General features: G+C 38.3%; 2 protein-coding genes across 3 annotated transcripts in view; one reads left to right on the forward strand and one right to left on the reverse strand.

Moving 5' to 3' along the window:
• MRPL22 (mitochondrial ribosomal protein L22) overlaps positions 1-14,219 on the reverse strand; it is a 50,260-nt gene extending 36,041 nt beyond the window's left edge. Inside the window, exons 1-3 of one of the 2 annotated variants that reach the window (XM_044661759.1) lie at positions 14,192-14,219; positions 14,057-14,105; positions 1,422-1,557 (exon numbers count right to left, since the gene is read on the reverse strand). In XM_044661759.1, the coding sequence (XP_044517694.1) occupies positions 1,422-1,557; positions 14,057-14,105; positions 14,192-14,219 (213 nt within the window). Of the gene's footprint in view, positions 1-1,421; positions 1,558-14,056; positions 14,106-14,191 lie in introns of those variants that run through there. The other variant, XM_044661760.1, reaches the window with a different exon arrangement.
• Positions 14,220-16,081: 1,862 nt separating this feature from the next.
• GEMIN5 (gem nuclear organelle associated protein 5) overlaps positions 16,082-20,853 on the forward strand; it is a 44,610-nt gene continuing 39,838 nt past the window's right edge. The window contains exons 1-3 of the mRNA XM_044664476.1: positions 16,082-16,229; positions 17,715-17,875; positions 18,832-19,013. Of these exons, the coding sequence (XP_044520411.1) occupies positions 16,082-16,229; positions 17,715-17,875; positions 18,832-19,013 (491 nt within the window). The remainder of the gene's footprint in view (positions 16,230-17,714; positions 17,876-18,831; positions 19,014-20,853) is intronic.

Raw genomic sequence — 20,853 nt, forward strand, 5'->3', positions numbered from 1 at the left:
ACTGAAACACTTTTTAAAAATATACAAAAGAGAACAGAAGTTCTGAGGGAAGAACAAACAAGCAAGTCAATTTTAGAAGTAATATGGAATATCATAATATCATAGCATATATGTCTATATAATATCATACACATATATGCATATATATATTTTTAAAAGTAAACACTGTGAAATAGATGGTTTTATATGCAATCTTTTTTGTGTTCTTCAGTGTGTATAGGAATATTCTTTTGAGGAGGAGCAAAGAATAAATTCAAAAATGAAATTTAAATTTAAAAAAATAGAAGTTACCTTGAGATTTATCACAAGGTTTCTCAAGTTAACAGGATAAAGTTGGAGCTACTAGGCCTGTATCCTAGAGAGATTAAAAAAAAAAAAGAGGAAAGAACCTACTTTTACAAAAATACTTATAGCTGTTCTTTTTATGGTGGCAAAAATTTGGAAATTGAGAGGATGTCCATCAATAGGGGAATGACTGAACAAGCTATGGTATATGATGGTGATAGAATACTGTTGTGATATATGGAGTGAACAGGATGATTTCAGAAAGATCTTCATGGACTGATGCAAAGTAAAATAAGAAGAACTGAGAGAACACTGTATACAGTTACAGCAATATTTTATGATGATCAACTATGAAATACTTAGGTACTCTCAGCAATACAATGATCCAGAATGATTCTGAGGGACTTATGACAAAGAATGCTCTCCACCTCCAGGAAAAGAATTGGTGAAGTTGGAATGCAGATCAAAACATGAGATTTTTCACTTAAGTGTTTTGGGTTTTGGTTTGGGGTTTTGGTTTTATGTGATTATTCTCTTACAAAAATGAATAATATGGAAATATGTTTTGCATGATAATTCATGTCTAACTTAGATCAAAATGCTTGCCAGCTCCAGGGAAGGAGGAAGGAGGAGGGACAATTTGGATCATATAATTTTGGAAAACTTATGTGGAAATCTGTTATTACATGCAATTGTTGAAAATAAGGTATATTTATAATTTTTTTTTAAACCCTTGTACTTCGGTGTATTGTCTCATAGGTGGAAGATTGGTAAGGGTGGGCAATGGGGGTCAAGTGACTTGCCCAGGGTCACACAGCTGGGAAGTGGCTGAGGCCGGGTTTGAACCTAGGACCTCCTGTCTCTAGGCCTGACTCTCACTCCACTGAGCTACCCAGCTGCCCCTATTTATAATTTTTAAAAATTGTAATGCAGTTAAAGAAAGTCAAGCGATGCAAACTATAAAAGGTGCCAACAAGGAAAAAAAAACAATGTATCTATTATCAATTATAGCATTTGTCAATTATAAGATCATGTGAATCAGTACAATTTTTAAAACATTAGTTACTTCACTGCTAATCACCTAAAAGTCGAGAAGTGTTATCAAATTTAAAGGATGGCTTTATCCACAAACTTACTGCAGGTCTCCGAGGCTCTCCTGGCAACTGTGGAGGATAAACTATTTTATTCTTCTTCTCCCACTTCCTTGATATGTCAAGGGAAGCACTTGTGTGGAAATGTGGCAAAGGCAAAACATTGTTTGATGAGAGAAACCTATAAAACAAACATGAAAGCCTTTAGTCCGTTAGCTGTTAGAATCACTGTGTTGATATTATCAATGTAAGCTCTTTAACAATGTGGACTGTTTCAATCATTTTTATGTACCCTCAGAACTTAGCTCAGTACCTGATATACATAGTACAAGCTTAATAAATACTTGCTGATTGATTGGTTGCTACCATCCTGGTTGTCAAGTCTTTCAATCTCCACTGAGAACTCCTACCTCCAATCTATTTTTCACAGATCTGCTAGACACAATGATTCTTTATACAAAAATCTGCTTGTATCCTTCCTTTGCCTAAATCCTTCAATGCCTTCCCACAAATTACTAAATAAATTCCAAACTCCTTAGCCTGGCAATTATGGACTTCCTCTACCCCAGCACTATAAAATTTCAGTTAGAAAAGGCTCAAAAGATAATATGGCCCAATTTGAATCCAAATAGGAATATACTCTAAGTGGTCATCCAGCCTTTATTTAAGACATCAACATCTTATAAAATGTTCTTTAAATTTTGCTTGAGTGTAAATGAAATAAACTTTCATTATTCACTCAAGTATCGGGAATCATGAATATGCTGAAAATAAACATCACTCAAAGAGATGGAGTCATATTTAGCCCTGTTATTGTTTTAAAAAAAAAAGTAATCCTGAATTTCATAGACTTTAATGATAGTATTCAAAAAGTCTACAAGTTAAAGATATTTCTCCAATAATGTAACACAAATTAGGTAGGGAGAGGTTATGTTGAAGCTATTATATTAAAAAGGTTACTTAGGGTGGGAAAAAAATAATAAGATAGTTTTCCCGCATCCAAGAAAACAAGACTATGTCATCTTACTCCAATGTGTTCTCATCATAGTATAGTGGTAGCTGTGGGTTCTTAAAGGCTATGCCAGCTTAGCATGAACTCTGGCAGGTTCTGCCATGCTGGAAGGCCTAGAGCCATGGTGGTAAACCTATGGAATGCATACCAGAGGGGGTTCTCAGAGCCTTCTCTGTGGGCACTCACATCATCACCCCAGCACAGAGTTCACCAGAGTTCATTACTAGAAAGCCAGAGGGATGAAGGGCCAGGCTACTCCCCTTCCCCTCTCCACGTGCACCTTTTTCTCATATCACCCACCCCCCTAAAAGGTTTGCCATCACTGGCCTAGAGTATTGTTCTGGCAATAAAATCTACCTACTTTCTGAGGACCATTCACTATCAGTAGACTGGTCAGTTGGTAAAAAATTCTTTGGTCATTGAGGACCTATGAAAAACTCATGAAACAAACTTTAAAATGTAATGGACATTAGTCCTATACAGCCTCATTCTACTTCTGTAGTGACAGTGGCACTACAGTAGGAAAATCAGCCATAGAATACTAATGAGCACAGTATTTTTAGCTCTATAAATATTAACTCACCAGATGATCAAATGTAAGATTCTTATCCAATGACCAATGAGTAGATATATTACTAAGGGTACTCTTATTATAAATATTGACATTCTCATTAAAAATGAAACCACAAGAAAAAAAAAGGAAGTTACAACTATAAAGAAAGACAGCTAGCGGTCCTCCTTGGAGAAGCAAATAAAGGAGATGGTGGAGTTGGTTTTCTCATGTATACAAAGGAAACAAGGAATATCATTTTGCTGGATACTTAGTCACATGGTATTTTAGTGCTCATGAATAAACATCTACAAAAAGACTAGCACAAAGATTACTGCACCTATGAGAAAGTAGAGAAAGTCTAAGGATAAAAGACCCTTCAAATCAATCAACATACATTTTAATAAGTAACTTCAATGCAAAGGTGGACAAAGGAGAAGTCAGTAAATATATATATGTATATATATACACACTTGAACACATGGGTCAACAGTAAGAAATTAGAATCCAAAGAAAGGTTTTTAGATTATACAGACAGAGGACTCATGATTGTTTTTGAGACTAGTTGGGAAGAGGTAGACATGTCAAACTCCAAAAAGTATCACCAAAAAAAAATAATAAAATTTGTTATCTATTAACAGATAGGAAACAACTAGTTAGTGATATAGGGATTCATTTTTGATTTGGCAGTCTGTGTAAAGTCAGACTGCTGACTTCTTAAAACAAAGGCATATCAATACCAAAGTATGAGAATAAACAAGAAAATAATGTTTGTTTTTATAAGAATATAATCTACATATACACTCAAAGCACCTTCAATAAAGGTTGGAGTATAGAATGGAAGGCTTCACAAATAATCTAGTTCAGAATACATCTTCATAATCACGCAACTAAAGAGATAAAGAAAACACAGGATTCCACTTTCTTTTTTCTTATAATTTAAAAAAAAAAAAACACTTAGGGAGCAGCTAGATGGTTCAGTAGATTCAGAGTCAGGCCCAGAGAAAGGAGGACCTGGGTTCCAATCTGACCTCAGACACTTCCTAAATGTGTGACCCTTAAGTCACTTAACCTTCATTGCCTGAGCCCTTACCACTCTTCTACCTTGGAACCAATAGACAATATTGATTCTAAGATGGAAGATAAGGGTTTCAAAAAAATGCTTTTGGCAAAGACAGATGTTATACAGATAAAGTTAGACTTGGTAGACTTGCTAAACTTAGAGTCATGAAGACAAGTTCAAACTCTACCTCAAGACACTTAGTGATTCTGTGACCTTTGACAAGCCATTTAACCTCTCTTGACCTCAGATTCCTTATCTATAAAATGGAGATAATAACAGTACCCATCTCCAAGGGTTGTTCTGATGATCAAGTAAGATAATATATGTGAAGCACTGTGAATATATACCCAAGACTCTGATCTGGGCCCTCTTCTTTTTTTCTCTTCACTCTCCCTGAGACCTCATCAGTTACCAGGAGATCAATGCATCATTTCTATATAAACTCCCTACATCACCCTAGTCCAGTAACCTTTTAGAGGGATGTCCTCAGGTACACATGGAAAGGAGGAGGGGAGCAGCCTGGCCCAAGTCCCTCTGGCTTTTTAGTAACAAACTCTGGTGAACTCTGTGCTGGGACAACAGTGCACACGCTCACAGAGAGGGCTCTAAGTACTCCCTCTGGCATACATGCCATTGGTTCACCACCACAGCCCTAGTCTCTCTGGACTCTAGTCCACCATCACTATTACACCTATGGAACTAGACGTCACAGGCATCTCAAACTCAACCTGTCTAAAGCAAAATTCATTACCTTCTCTTAATAAGCCCCAGATTTCTCTCACAGGTACCACCATCCATCACCACCTAAAATCATAGTCTTGGCATCATTTTCAACTCCTCATTCTCCTTTACCCAACATAGCCAAAAAGCCATATCTACAACATCTCTTCTCTCTTTTCCCAATGCTCCACTCACTCGGTTCTTGAGAAAGTCATTTATACACAGTGCCTTCACTTCCTTTCCTCTGACTCTATTCTAAATCCTCTTTAATCTGAATTTAAACTTTACCACTCAATTGATACTACTCTCTCCAAAGTTATCAATAATCTCTTAATTGCCAAATCTAATTAACTTTTCTCAATTCACAACCTTCTTAACCTCTACAGCCTTTAATAATGTTAATCCTCTTCTCCTGATTTTAGAACACTACACTAGGAGAATACAAACCCAGGCTAGTGCAACCAAGTTATAAAGGCTTTAAGTACAGACTTAGTGATAAACTTTTGTTTCTGTTGTTTAAAGACTAACCTACCTGAATTTCAAGAAGCTCATCACCAGAAGATAAGCTACTAGGTGATAAATGTTTGTATACACTGTAACTATTACATGCTGACTATTAAAAAAAGCATTCAATTCAGTAAACCAAAATACAACCAAAATTCCAACAAGGTGGAAGGTACCTATGTCAAGCTCTTAAGAGATTCCTAGAAAGATATAACAAGCATCACTGTCTTCTGTAGTCTCTGATTACTAATAGCCAGGGAAGCACAAAAGAATAAGTATGCTCACCAAAACAATTGTGTTTCCACTATCATAGAGATTTCTAGCAGAATCTTAACTGAAGAATGTTATAATGATCCTGGTGTTATGAGGAGCTGAAGCTGAGTATGTGGGTGATTCCTGAGTGTAACAGTTAAGTTATGATAGTGAAAAACAAAGGACCCCACAGCAATAGTTGTTGTGAATATGCTGAACCCAACTTCAGATATAACAATGTCTCAGAATAGCCAGCCAGATAAAGAATCTGTGATTAGAATTATACAGCTACTTCTAACTGACTATCCTGGCCTAGATAGCATAACTCTAATTGGACTATGAATTATATTTTACTATAGCTGATACAATTCTCCTTTCCCTCAACTGTCCCAAGGATATAATCACTAAGCCCTAAGATAGAGATGACACCAAATCTAGGTAAGTTTGAAGATTTAATGTTAATAGGCTTAGGAGGGAAAGCAGGGTAATGATTGGGAAAGAGGGAAACAGGAAGTCCTCGAACTAAGCTAATGATAATGATGGTATTGGATTGATGATAGTCAGGCTTGTCAGATGCCAGTTGCCAGTTGCCAATCTGGCTGGGCCAGACTGGTTTCAACCTAAATCAGATTGCTTTGCTATTAGATGTTGTTGCTTCTTCTTGGTGATTAAATCAGGATCAGGTATTCAATATAAGGATAACACAGGATCTGGGACTGTGAAATTGGTTGGTGCAGGTTGCTGGTAATTCAAGTTGACCTATGGCCTACCCTCACCACAACCTCCCACTACCCCAAAATCCAATCTCAGATTGAGATGGATCTCCAGTTCAAATCCTTCTTTCTATACTTGAGCTTCAACTGTCCTGGCTCACGCCACCTCCTGCCAGGCTCAGTTCATTCTATGTTCTAATCAGGTAACTGTCCATCATATTGCTTTCCATATTGCTGTGCAAATTATCATTACAAGAGGAATTCCCCCTAAATAGTAAAATATCTCAGGTGCTACCAATTCTAAATGACATTGTGCAAACTACATTTAGCTCCAAGATATACAAAGTCTCAGGAATAAGATCCAAAAACACTCAAAAGAATTTGGCCTAATTATTCACTGGAGGAAAAAAAACAATTGGATGAAAAATGCCTATAAATAATAATAAGAAATAAGCAAATTGGATTAAATTTGGAAAATTAAATATTTTCAATGGTCCCAAAAGTCTCCCTGAAATAAAAAAAAATCTTTTAAACACCAACATTGTTCTGGTGATAGCTATGTGATTAAAAATTATATAGAGCATCACAATATGTGAAAACAAAATTACAGATCACTCAAAGTGCCAGGAAAAGATAAATAAACTATGGCATATAATTAACAGCAAATTATACCCTAAAATGGCATGAGATCAGATGATAAGGAAAAACAGTTAAAAAATCATACAGCAAATTGGTACCCTCTATGAGAGATTCATGAGGGGGCATGGACAAGAGCAGCATAGAATGAGAAAGGCATGGAAGGGTTACATTTTGTAGAAATACCTACATTGATAAGAAGATAAATCCACTGAAGTAATGAATATGTAAAGTCTATTAAAGTGGGGCAGGGAGAGAGGGACAGTGAGTTGCAATCCAGGCAAAAAGAGTAAAGACACCAATGAAAATACATGTCTTTGAATTATTGAATAATGATTTCTAGAGATGAACAGAGAAAAGTCTCTTAAATTTCTAACCCAACCACACAAGATAATAGATATTTTCTTTCAAATTAAGGTAAAAAATTTTCTCAGAATCCTATCAAGATATTACCTATATCAAGGTGGAAAATTTTTGCTCCAAATGTATTTCTGATAACAATTAAAACAGTGCTATACCTAAATTTGCACATGAAACCAAATAAAAGAAAATGAGGGAGCAGCTGGATGGCTCAGTGGATTGAGAGGCAGGCCTAGAGATGGGAGGTCCTAGGTTCAAATCTGGTCTCAGAAACTTTCTAGCTGTGTGTCCCTGGTCAAGTCACTTGACCCCCATTGCCTAGCCTTTACCACTCTTCTGCCTTGGAGCTGATAAAAAGTATTGACTCCAAGACAGAAGGTAAGGGTTCAAAAACAAACAAATTAATTAACTGATTGCTTGATTGATTGATGAAAGTTAAATGAAAGGGCTACAGTGTCAGGCATATTCTCATGATTCATATAACTTTTATTTTCTGAAAGTTAATGGCAAATAAGGGGAGGGAGAAATATAGGAAATAAAACACTGAGGCTCCTAACTTAGTTTTTTTGTTGTTGTTGTTTGTTTGTTTGTTTTTTAAAACCCTTAACTTCTGTGTATTGGCTCTTTGGTGGAAGAGTAGTAAGGGTGGGCAATGGGGGTCAAGTGACTTGCCCAGGGTCACACAGCTGGGAAGGGTCTGAGACCAGATTTGAACCTAGGACCTCCTGTCTCTAGGCCTGACTCTCAATCCACTGAGCTACCCAGCTGCCCCCCACCTAACTTAGTTTTAAGAAGAGATATCCCAAAACTTTTAAGTCAAATGCAAACTGCAATAGAGCTAAGGCTATAACAAACTAGTTTCCTAAGGTTAAAAATCAAAAAAGGAAGATGAGGTCTCAGGTGTCATCTAGTCCAATTTATACCCCACTGAAAGATGGTTTTCCAAACTGTGCTTGAACACTTCAATTAACAACTGAATTCTGAAAAGTACCTATTATTATGTATTATCTAAAGTAGATGTTCAATAAGACAAAGGCTCATATGAAATAAAATAACCCCAAAGATAAGCCTTCAAGGAGGCTCAAAGCTTTCCCTTGGCTCTGTGTACCTCTTTCTATTATATACATCAACAAAGGGAATCAAGGTGAGAGGATAAGAAGAAAAAGGAAAAAATATATCATTACAACCCAGAAGAATATAATAAAATTGTATCCTGATGCGTGATATGTCTTCTTTTATGGCATGAGGAATATGGAAATATGCGTTGCAAGATAGCACTGGTATAAATTATATCAGATTAATGCATTTACCACCTCAGGGAGCAGGGTAGGGAAGGAGAGAAAGAATCTGAAACACAAAACATCAGATAATGATTGTCAAAAATTGTTTCTACATGTATCTGAAAAAAAATTTTTAAAGTTAAAAAAACTGAACCTTGAAAATGACCTATTGTAGAGACTATTTTATAAACTATAAAAAATATATACCTTTTGATTACTTGTCTATTTCAAAGATCTAAAGGTGGCCTTCAGAGATATTCAAGTAAGTGTGATAATGAGATTAAATTTACCCTGCCCATCTTTAGATTTAATCACCACAGGTGAAAACATCTCCACTTACCTCACAAGTTGGGAGGTCTGTAACGCACATGTGCTAGAGTGAGTGACAAATCAGAATTTACTGACTGCCTCCTGGGCAATCCTAAGAAAAGCATCTGTTATGATTGGACACGTAAACTAAGAGGAAGGCACAAGAAGTGATGCAAAAGAGGCCCCTTTAAAAAGAGAGTTCAGTGAGCTGAGGGCTCTTCCGGTTCATGAATAGGACCTGGGACCTGAAGACCTTGGTGAGACTGCTCTTAAATCTCTGTCTTAGAACTACACGTGGTGTGTGAAAAAGGCTGACTCCTTTAACCTCCCAGAAAGTAATGGCCTCCGGGAGGCTCCCTTGATTGGGAGAAGTCCTTGTGGCTAAAACCCTTGTTAATTGACTTTAAGGCTCTGGTTAAGCCTCTGGAGCCCTGCTGGAGTAAAGCCCAGACTTGAATACAAATCTCTTATTCTACCCTCTTCTCATCTCTCTACTTCCACTCTCTCCTATATTTCGTAAATAAACTTCCATAAAAGTCATTTTGACTTGAGGTTATTCTTTAACTGGGAACTGATAATTATTCAATTCCCTGGCAATCGACCCTTTTAAAATATTCCACCAATCAAAACCCCTTTTTACCCCAAACATAAGTTAATTATCTACTTAACATAAGTGAGTCACTTCTAGATGCCAAATGAACCCTTCCAGGCCATTCCAGTACACATGCAGAGCTAATCAATGGAGCAGAAATTTCCTAATTGGTATCACCAGTGGCCTCAAAGATTTCAGGCACCTTCAAGAATATTCCATTACGCTGAAAATGTAACTTACACAGTCAGAAGATCTGGCTGAATGCATGCAGACCTGCTGTAGTTGGACAACCAGCACAAGCTCTATAGACAATATAGTGCTATATAAATGTGGAAACCTGCTGTTAAAAATTTGACTTTAGGGGGGCAGCTAGGTGGTTCAATGGATCAAGAGCCAGGCCCAGAGACGAGAGGCCCTGGGTTCAAATCTGGCCTCAGACACTTCCTAGGTGTGTGACCCTGGGCAAGTCATTTAACCCCCATTGTCTAGCCCTTACCATTCTTCTGCCTTGGAACAATACACAGTATTGATTCTAAGACATAAGTTAAGGGTTTAAAAAAAAAAAAAAAAGAATTTGACTTTAGGAAAACCTAAAGCTGGATACTTAAAAATGAAAAAACGGGAATATCATTCCTGGAAATCTTTCAAACTAGAACAATCATCTATCTGTGATGGCTTTTCCTCAACAAAGGTTCATCTAATCTCATAGCTCTCTGTCCTTATGTATTTGTCTTAACTCAATTTGTATTCATTTCTGCATGTATCTAATTTTCCTTAATACATCATAAATTCTTTGAGACCAGGGACCAAAATCTTGTTTATAATCGTATCTCCCCTAGGTAAGCACAGTGTATCCCAAATAGAAGATAATAAAAAAAAAATTAAAAAAATAATAATAAAAGTACTGTGTGCCTATTAAAGGTAGGGACAGACTTATAAAGATATAAATAATATAAAGTAGTATTATAGAAGGCAGCTAGGTGGCTCAGTGGATTCAGAGCCAGGCCTACAAATGAGAGGTCCTGGGTCCAAATGTAGCCTCAGATATTTACTACCTATATGACTCTGGGCAAGTCACTTAACCTCCACTGCCTAGCCCTTACCACTTTTCTGCCCTGGAAGCAATACACAGTATTGATTCTAAGATGGAAGATAAGGGATTTTTTTTAAGTGGCATATACAGTTATCCCTTCCACATAGGATATGGTACCCCCAAGAACTGGAAAAGCAATGCAAAAATTTTTGGCCCTCTCTTCATATTGGAGAAGTCTATTTTTTTTTTCCTTTTATAGAGGGCTTGTAGTACCTTATTGTCAATTTTGGGTAAAGAAGGCATTTTTGAGTTTCTAAACCTCTTCTATGTCATCTGCTGACCTTTGTATGTCATTTGCAAAACTGCCCCAAAATTCCCATTTAATTTCTTATAACAACCAAGATATATCAAAACCACAATGAGGAAAGTCACAATGTGGAAAGGTACTTATAATATAAGAAGAAGGCCCAGGACAGAACCCTGAAAGACATCTAGAGTTAGAAGATGTGATCTGGAAGAGAATCCAGCAAGAGTAACAGAAACAGTAGCAGTCAAACAGGCAGGAAGCAGGAGAACCAAGAGAAAGTAGTGAAAATCTAGAGAAAAGAAAGAATGGAGAAGGGTGACCAACAGTATGAAAGGCTACAGAGTAGTCAAGAAGAATAAGAATTGAGAAAGACATTATTAGATTCATCCAAGCAAAATAAAAAAGCCAAAAACCTATATTCCCTATAAACAAAACCAGTTTGAAAACAATGATCATGTTCCCCTTCAAGTCTCCTCTTTTCTAAGCTAAATGTAAAAGGTCCTATAACTTAACTAGTTTTCTTCCACCTAAAATGTGTAGCAATTTGTTTTATCCACTTGTGAGATCCTTGAGGGCAGGGATGTCTTTCTTTATAATGTCGTTTAGCACAAGGCTTTGCACAAAGCAAGAACTTAAATGTTTGTTGACTTGAATAGGAAATGAATAGTGAAGAACTTGGCTTATAGTCTCAGAAAGATGTCTGAAGCACAGACATTCTTGTCAAGGGACCAACAGCTAGCTTGAACTTGTAAAGTTGACTTGAACCACAGGTTCTCAATGAGTACAGCTCTCTGTAGCTACTACATTATGCAGATTTTCACATAATTAACTCTCCTAAACATACAAGCAAAAGGCACTCTCTCATACAGTAATCAGTGTACTAAAGATAACCAGTCATTGTTTATTACCCACTATATACCAAGTTTTGTGTCTCATATTTTAAGGGTTAAATTGGAGTTTTGACTAAATAAGAGTTGTAAATTAATATTATCCCTTAAACCGGAGAAAAAACTTTTAGCAGCTCTTAATCTAGTTTAATGGGAATATAGTAAAAAGAGAGAAATATAGGAAAGAGGTAGAGAAATAAATTGCCTAACTATCCTATAGCTGCTGTTAACTGCCCTTAGAAGTCCAGCTAATTACCATTCAATTCAGCTCACCAGGCAGAATCAAAATAATAATCCCCTCCTCAGTCCTTGTGCTGACCTTTTATATCCCCTTTCCCACATCACTTACAGTCTCTCTGGTTTCCACTTCCTTTACACATCTCTATAGTAAAAGGACCTCCAGGTCCCTGATTAAATTAGAACAAAAGAAAAAGTCCAAGTTCTTCATTGATTTTCATTAAAATAGAGAAAAGGAATAAAGAGTTCCCTTTCACACCACCTAGTGAGACACAAGCCTAAGTTTGAATAGTGAGGTCCTGGATAGCCTCATTTCAAATTAAAACAACATCAAGTATCTGGTACCAAAGTAAATACAACAGTCAATTCTAATTTATAACCACATCAATCAGGTACAAATGCAGCATGGATTATTAAAAATCATGTATAATCCCATTTAATTTTAGAAAACTCTTTTATCAACATTTTGTACATACATCATTAATGTATATATAAATTCACCTCTTCAAAAAGTTATAATCTAAGCATATTGAAAACAATAAAAGACAATGAAAAGAGTACCAGACTTGGAGTTAAAAAACTCAAGACTGAATCCTGGCACTGCTACTTATTAGGTCTGTGAAAATTTACAAATTACTTAACCTCTCTGATCTTTGGTTACCTCATAAAGGGATTTGGGGAGCCCTTGATTATTTCTAAGGCCCCTTCTAGCCCACTGCTATGATTTTATGATCTCTCTTAAGGGCTCTGTCACCTTATATATCTGTGAGAACACAGGCTTCTTTGTATTTCTATTCTAAGAGTGCCAAGATCATAGTAATAATAAATGCTTGCTTGCTTAACTTAACCTCCTCCATTCTGCCTTAATAGAAGGGATGGCTGAAAAAAGGATTCTTCCTGAAGAATTTAATTATATCACTTCTCAACCATAGGTTCCAGAGTACCAAATAATTACTTCCCAAGCAGATGGTACAGTAAATATGAGTACTAGGTTTGGAGTCTGAAAGACACTTAATAGCTTTATGACTGAGCAAGACATTCATTGCTTTAGTGTCCCCATCTAAAAATTAGAGACAAGGACAATAACTAAGTCACCAGGTTTGTTAAGAAAACCAAATGCGGCAAGATACGTAAATGTTTTGCAAAACTTTCAAGTGATATAAGAATACTTATATGACTACAACTCTAACTTCTTAAGTTTTGCTTCAGGATAAACTTCTATTTGTTCCTTGCCACACTAATTCACACTGGATTCCAATACAATTAAAGAAACATTCATTAAGCATCATATCCACTGTTTATGAGAAGTGCTTATGAAGTTGACAGTACTTGTGCTAGTACAAAGAATAAGAAAACAAAAATAACAGTTCCTGTCCTCAAGGAGCCTGCATTGCCCTGGCCAGGGATCTCAAATGTATATTAATGATAAATGCACCTGATTGTCATTTAAGGAAAGAGGGAAAACTAATAGTAATCAAGTGAGGCAAGTCTTGAGGAATTTAAGAATTCTGACAAGCAGATGAGAAAGGAATGTAGTCCAGATATGGAGGACTTCTACTGTCTTTGCCTGCCAAGTAGCCCTAAATGCAACTTTTTCACTATGACATCCTAATTGTTACAGAGGTCTCTGCTAAAGCAAAACATCCTTTTCCCTCTAAGAATCTTGCTTAAGATCACCGATTAGAGACAAAACCACCCTCAGTTCCAATTATTCTATTCACGTAGCATTCCATTCACTTCCACCACTTGTGATGACGAATGCAAAGTCATCACACTGTGAGTCGGGGGACACTGACTGATTCTAACACTGGTTTGCCACTAACCTCGGACAAATAATTTCGGCCTTCTAAGCCTTAACTTCCCACCTGTACAATGTGGGGAGTTGTTCTACATGACTCTTAAAAGTCCCTTCTGGATCTGATACTCTATATTCCAAGGTCTTTTTAAGTTCTGATACCCTGTGTTCTATGTTCCAAGCAGCCCCCCGGAGAAATCATCCTCTTTGGAAGGATCTATTTCGTTTGTGTGCTTTATAACCACCTCCAATCGTTTAAACAATGTTTTCTGATTTATTGATCATCAATACTGGCTGAAAGGAGTTGAACTAGCATTCAGGGTTCTACAGCTTTTTGCGATTCTGCCATTCCACTTTCTCTGCTCTAAGTCCCCTTCAGACTCTGACATTCCAGGTCCTTCTGGGCTTTCTTCCGCTTAGGACGACTCACCCCAAACCACACGCCCCCTGGCTCCTCAGACTCCTCAGCCAAGCCGAACCTGCAAAAGAAATAGAACCCGTCACCTCCGGTCGGCGCTGGGTCCCAGTCCTGGTCCCGATTCTAGTTTCAGGTCTGACTACTCACCTAGGTCTCTCAGCACGGGCGCAGCCATCTTCCCACTTCGTTCTACAGTGTCTCGGAAGGTTCAAGCTCCGCGGCTGCCGGGAGAGCAGAGCGCATGCGCCACCGTCTATGCTTCCGGGGACTCCCTCTTGGTCCTGAGAAAACAAAAGGACCAGATCCGAAAATACTTCCTCTCTTACTTGACGGAGGCCGACTGTTTAAAAGATAAAGTGCCCCCAAACTACCGGAATTTGAAGTTACAAATAGAATCTCCTCCTCCCATTCCCCACCACCAAAGGATTGTAGAGAGGATAGCAGGTTTATCAGTTGAACTAGTAACTTCATCTCAGTTACCTCCTCCGTAAAATCCAGTTCAATCCAATCCAGTAAATATTATGTGCCTACTATGTGTCAAGCACAGGGTTAAAAACACTGGGGATACAATTAATAAAAAGAAAAAAAGGCAATCCTTGGTCTCAACGAGCTTAAAGGAGGGAAGGAGCCAATATACAAAAAGAGGCAGGAAAGAGGAGCAGGGTGAAACACCAGAGGTACTGGCAGAGGAACATCTTGCTCCAGAGTTGAAACCAGGCAAAAGGAGAAGATGCAAAGTGAAGTGATTTCGTAGTCCAAGAAAAAAGTGGGGAAAGGAGAATAATAATAGCATCTACTTCCCAGGGATGTTGTGAGGATAAACTGAGATATTTACAAAATGCTTTGTAAACCTTAAAACAACTATTAATGCCATTACTATTTCTTTATAATTTTATTTATTTAATTCATTAGTTGAAGACAAAGGCAAATGGATTCTGGAAACTTTAATAAAGGTCTTTAGAAAGTCCTTCAGACATCAGAAGTAGGATCTTAAGGTTAGAACAGCGGGAAATCAAACAAACTCTAAACTCTTTTTGTGTGTATAAAACTAGTAGGTGGTCATGGTCCTGAACTGAATTAAAATTTGCACCTCTATTGATCCTTGTACATTGGACCAACATTATCAACTACCTATTTTCTCAATCCTCTTCCACATAACAGATCATTTGTTCTGATCCATTTTAGTTCTTGCCCATACCTATGATTTAACCACTGTAAGGAACTTTCTCCACTAATACCAACCATACCGTCCTAGTAGAGTACCAGGCCTAGAATCTGTGTGACCCTTGGCAAGTCACTTAACATATTTGCCTCATTTCCCACCTTTGTAAAATGGGGATAATGATAGCACCTACCTTCCAGGATTGTTGGGAAGATCAACAAATATTAATGGCACATAGTAAGAGCTATATAAATGTCAGCTACTGTTCACTAAATTGCAGTTTTGGTTTCCCTATTTCTTTTGTGTTCTTATCGCTCTACCCTCAATACCTAAGACTTCTGTGTGCATGCACGTTGTGCTGTTTATATGAAAACGGATTATAGGTGGATATTTGCGGCCAGTGGAAAAGTTGTGAGGACACCAAGACACTGCAGGATCCATGATTACACCCACAGCAACCCTTTAATTATCATTGCTGTGGGAGGTAAGAAAGATTAACTCTAGGGCTCTACTTAGTCAGCACAAAGAACTAATCCCCAGAAAATTAAAGTAACTATCGCCTAATGGGAATAGCTTCTGGTGGAAAAATTCCTCTCTGAAACCAAGAAGAACCAACTAACAGGAAACCCTCCCACGGTTTTCCTATGGTCAGGAGAACGCGTTCTCTGCGGCCTGGCCCTCCGTGCGAACCGTAGGAGAAGGGGCAAGCGGGGGACATGAGGGGGGCGGGGCCGAAGGAGCTTGCTCTCTTTTCTTTGCGACAGGAGCCGCGGAGCGACACCGCCTCCGCCGCCGGCCGGAGCTAACGGCCTTGGAGAGCGTGGTCTCCACGCTGCTGCCGCAGTCTCCTTCTCCTCCTCCCCGGCTTCGCTGCCATGGGCCCCGAGACGCGGATGCTCACGCCCTCTCCCAACTGGTACTGCTCCCGCTCCAGCGACGCGGGCCCGGGGGGGCTGTTCGGGTTCGCCGCGAGGAACTCGGTCTACCTGCTCCAGATCGGCCTGGGCCAGAGCCCCTTCCACGGTAACCGCCCCCAGCCCCCGTCCCGCACGCGCCCAGCCCCGGGCGGGCCCTTGCCCGTCTCTCCCCGCGGGCCTGTCGCCTCCTCCGGTCCTGGAGATCACGGCGTCCGCCGGGCACCAACCGGCCCTTGCCCCGGGGGCTACTCTGCGGCCGGGTTTCTTAACCCGAGGCCTGGAACTGGGGTCGCGGTTTGGTCCTTCTCTATGATCTGAGTTTCCCTGACTTCCTGGGTAACTTCGTGTAATCCCTGTGTAGTCCTGCATGAGTTACTTTAACATGCATTGAAAAAACCCCTGAAAATGGGTCCTTAGGCTGCCACGGCCATTACATCCAAAAAGTTTAAGAATCCGAGGTGCAAGTAGATAGAACGCAGGACCTGGGGTCAGGAAGAAAGACCCGATTTCCGTTCCTATCCCAGATACTTAGGTTATATGTACCCTAGACAGGTCACTTTAATCTCAGCCTCATTTTCCTCATCTGTAAAATGAGTCTCATTAAAGCACCTACTTCGTGGTAGTGCTGTGAGGATCAAGTGAGATCCAGCTAGCTATTTTTATTGTTATGCACTGGTCATCTGAAGTTGCGGAAATCAGTGGTCAGTCAACTAGCATTTGGTAAGCACCTACACTGTGCCAGACTCTTTACAAATTGCCAGGCCCTACGGCATTAGGAGCCAGCAGATATAACCAGGCATTCCAAAAGCATTGGTGCATTTTTAAGACTTTTGGAGCACAACTATATTGTTGAATGATCGGATCTGCTTCAAGCAGAGCCAGCATAGCATAGTGAATAGAGTGCTGAACTTGGAGTCTGGAAGACTGTAAAAGTCAGTGAAAACCTACCTCATGACTCTCTTATGACCTCAGAAGTCACCCTAAGCCTATTTCAACAATACTTCTCTCGAAGTAGTTTTTAGTTTTGAGCAAGACAATTTAAAGCAGTTTGCAAACATTATAGTGGCACCTAATGACAAGTTATTATTCATTAACATGTTGTTTGTTGTATTGACAATGGAGCCAAATCAGAAAGACTGGAAGGCACTCTTTACCAACAGGATTGCTTGTTTTGTTATTTTTGTTATCAATATCCATACCAATGAAAAAGTAAAATTAACCTGCTTTGAGTAATCTCCATCCTCTGCTTGTGTTTGCCTCCAGTCTGTGGTATAGTGGATTGAGCCTGGGGTCATGAACTTGACTGTATTACTTCACCCACCCTTGTGACCTTAGAATCACTTAATCCATCTGTCTTAAGGTAATTTGAATAGAAAAAAATTATTCTTCCAACTAAAGATTAGAAACTTAAAAAAACAGATCTGAGGCCAATCTCCTTAATGTGTCTCATATACCTATCCCAAGACAAAGCTTCTCCAAGAATCTGGCAAAATAGGGTGTTTTATCAAGGTCGCCCTGGATGTTAATTTTGGTCAGAACCAATAATTCTTATATGCATTTTAAACTGAAGTTTTGTTTGTTTTTTCTATAGTCCTAGGAGAGTTGGTAGGACACACAGAAAGGGTTTCTGGCTTCACATTTTCTCACCATGTGGGTCAGACCAATTTCTGTGCCAGTAGCTCTGATGATGGAACAGTGAAAATCTGGGATGTGGATACCAGAACAGTTGTGACAGAACATACACTCCATCAGGTAATGTAATCCAACACTGTTTCTCAGTGTGTCTTTTTTCATAATGAAAGCTTATCATTGCCTTGATACCAGGGTTCAAATCCTATTTCTGACTGCATAACCATTACCAAAGCTTATATTCTCATTGGTAACTTGGGGAATTAAAATAGTAGTAATAGTAACTATGTCACAAGTTTGTTGTGAGGCTCAAGAGAACATATGTAAAATACTTAGTAAATTTAAATGACAGCGACAAACGTGAACTTGGACAGACTTTGAGAGATAGTGGAGGATAGAAGGGCCAGACATACTTACTATGTATGGCCCATGGGGTCACAAAGAATCAAACATGAATGAACAACAAATAAATGAAAGTCATTATTATGTCTCCCTTTGCTATCTCATTTACCTATTCCAGTTGACTTTCTTATCACATTATTGTTAACTATTAATTGCATTAGGATATCATTTTCCTTGTTCTGGAATTTTAGGAACTTGTTCATCATTTTAGAAATGCTGCCATAATACCTCTGCAACTATAGAAAGAAAGAAAGTTGCCAGGAGCAGAGGTGTTGAACATATGGCCCATAGGTGAATGCAGCCCACAACACTTCCAAGTACACCCAAACCAGATTAAAATGTAGTTCCTCTCTCATTTTAATATGTTGGTGTATTGATTTTTAAAAAGAAATGTTTTGGGGTTTTTTTAAATGCCTCTATAGAATATTCTTTTAGAATTTAGAATTCTTTTTGAGAGAACAAAGAAGGGAACATGGGACCAATAAATCTCAGCAGCACTTTTGTATATAAAATTATATGGAAAAATATTTGAAAGGTAGTTAGAAATGATCCTTAGACATTCTGGGGAGCCTCTATTTATCCCTTCATATGTTCACTATAACCTCTTCAATTTCCTTCACAAAGTTATTAAGCTAATAAGCTTCAAAATTTTTTGTTTTTGTTTTTTTGTCTTAAAGAATACAATATCAGCATTGCATTGGTCACCTAAAGTAAAGGATCTGATTGTATCAGGAGATGAAAAAGGAATAGTCATTTGTTATTGGAATAACAGAAATGACAGCCAGCACTTCTTCCCAGAACCCAGAACCATCTTTTGCATTACTTGTTCACCTCATCATGAAGATTTAGTGGCCATTGGGTAGGTGTTATTACATTGGGGGGAAGAGGGAAGAAAGATACTGAAGCCAAAGTGGAAGGTGTGTTTTTATTTGGAAGCTTCAATTTTTTATAAGAATGGTTTTTTTGTTTTTTTCCATAGATTCTCAGACACAGTAGAGGCAATCCTCTGGTTCAACCATTGGCTTCCAATGGATAAGTCTTTTCTCTAGCATGCTGGAAAAATGATTATCTATTTTTGCCTTAACCTTTTTTTAATGTCATGGACCTCCTTGACAATTTGATAAAGCCTATGGACTATGGGCCCATCCTCAGAATTTTTAAACACAAAATTAAACAAGATTGCAAAAGGAAATTAATTATAATGAAATAAAATTATCAGTAGTTGTTGGTTTTTTTTAACCAAGTTTATAAACCTCAGGTTAGGAAATCCTGCTCTGATAAGGAGCTCATTCTACTCTTTTGAAGAGCTTTAGAAAATTCCTTCATTTTAATATTCTTCTCAGCCATAGCAGAATTTGAAAGATTTTTAAACTAGAAGATTTAAGAATGGTATAGGGAAAGTACATTAGACTGAGTAGAAGTAACTTGACTTGGATCATATACCTCTCTTTTAGTTACCTCCATAAAACAAGGCATTTGGCATTGTTCTCATGGTCTCTTCCTAGCTCTGTTCTGTGACTTTTGTGATTAAACAATCAGAAGTTAATATCAAAAGTCCCTACTAACAATGTCCTTTCAGTGGGAGTAGTGTCAGGGATTAACAGGTATGCTGTATGGTGAACCTTAGTGTGTTAGCCATCACAACTAAATTATAAAAGTTACTGGTTATGTTTATAGCCTAACACAATACTTGAACCTAACCACAGATCTCTCTTGAAGGGAAACAGCTTCACAGTCTTCTGACAGCTTGTTTACTTGAGTCATCTCTCACACAGAATATACTAATGGACAGAGGGGCAGACATCCTGGAACTTTATGCAACTTGAGCTCCATTTGCCTCCTTTTTCAATATACATAATTGTTTTCTCCCAGAAACATCACCAGGAAAAGCCCTGCTTTTCCATGATTCCACATGCCTAGTTGAAGACAACTCCAGAGTGAAAGCTAGCCCAGTGTACTCCTTTTGTGGGTCACAGTTATTCCCTTCCTGCTTATTTTGATTGGATGCTCTATTTTCTCTGTCATATTAACAATACAGCTATAATTGCACTGAGGCTGCTAGGTGGTAAAGTAGATAAAAGTGCAGGCCCTGGAGTCAGGAAAACCTAAGTTTTAATTTGACTAGACAATAGCTTTGTGGCCCTGGGCAAGTCACTAAGTCTGTTTACATTAGTTTTCTCAACTGCAAAATGGGGGTAATAAAAGCACCTTCCTCAAAGGAGTGTTGTGAGGAACAAGTGAAATAGTATTTGTAAAGCAGTTAGCACAATGCCAGGCCCTTAGTAAGTGCTATTTAAATGCTTTCCCCCACCCCTACCCCCTCATCCCTCTTCTTTTAGGATGATTTGATGTGTCATATAGCCAGTTAGATGGTCAGAAACTTAATAAATGCTTCTTTGAGACTTCATTGGAGCTATGGTCTCATCAATATAGGTACTACCCATCACTGGTACAGATTGCGCAGCCTATCTGTACCTTACTACAGTGCTTCGTATATGACTTCCCATAAGCCTCTTGTAGAATTTCTCTTTTGTCTATTGGGAAACTTCTGGGTCTACTTGCATTTCATGTATGCAGAGGTCATGTTTGCCTTGATATTCTCATACCCCACTTTTATTAAGTGACCAATCCATCTCCTTTTCTAATCATAAACTTCCTTGATGAAAGATTTTAGACTATTTCTGGTCTGTAAGTCATTG

The sequence above is a fragment of the Gracilinanus agilis genome, chromosome 2, assembly GCF_016433145.1.
Source record: "Gracilinanus agilis isolate LMUSP501 chromosome 2, AgileGrace, whole genome shotgun sequence".
NCBI classification, from domain to species: domain Eukaryota; kingdom Metazoa; phylum Chordata; class Mammalia; order Didelphimorphia; family Didelphidae; genus Gracilinanus; species Gracilinanus agilis.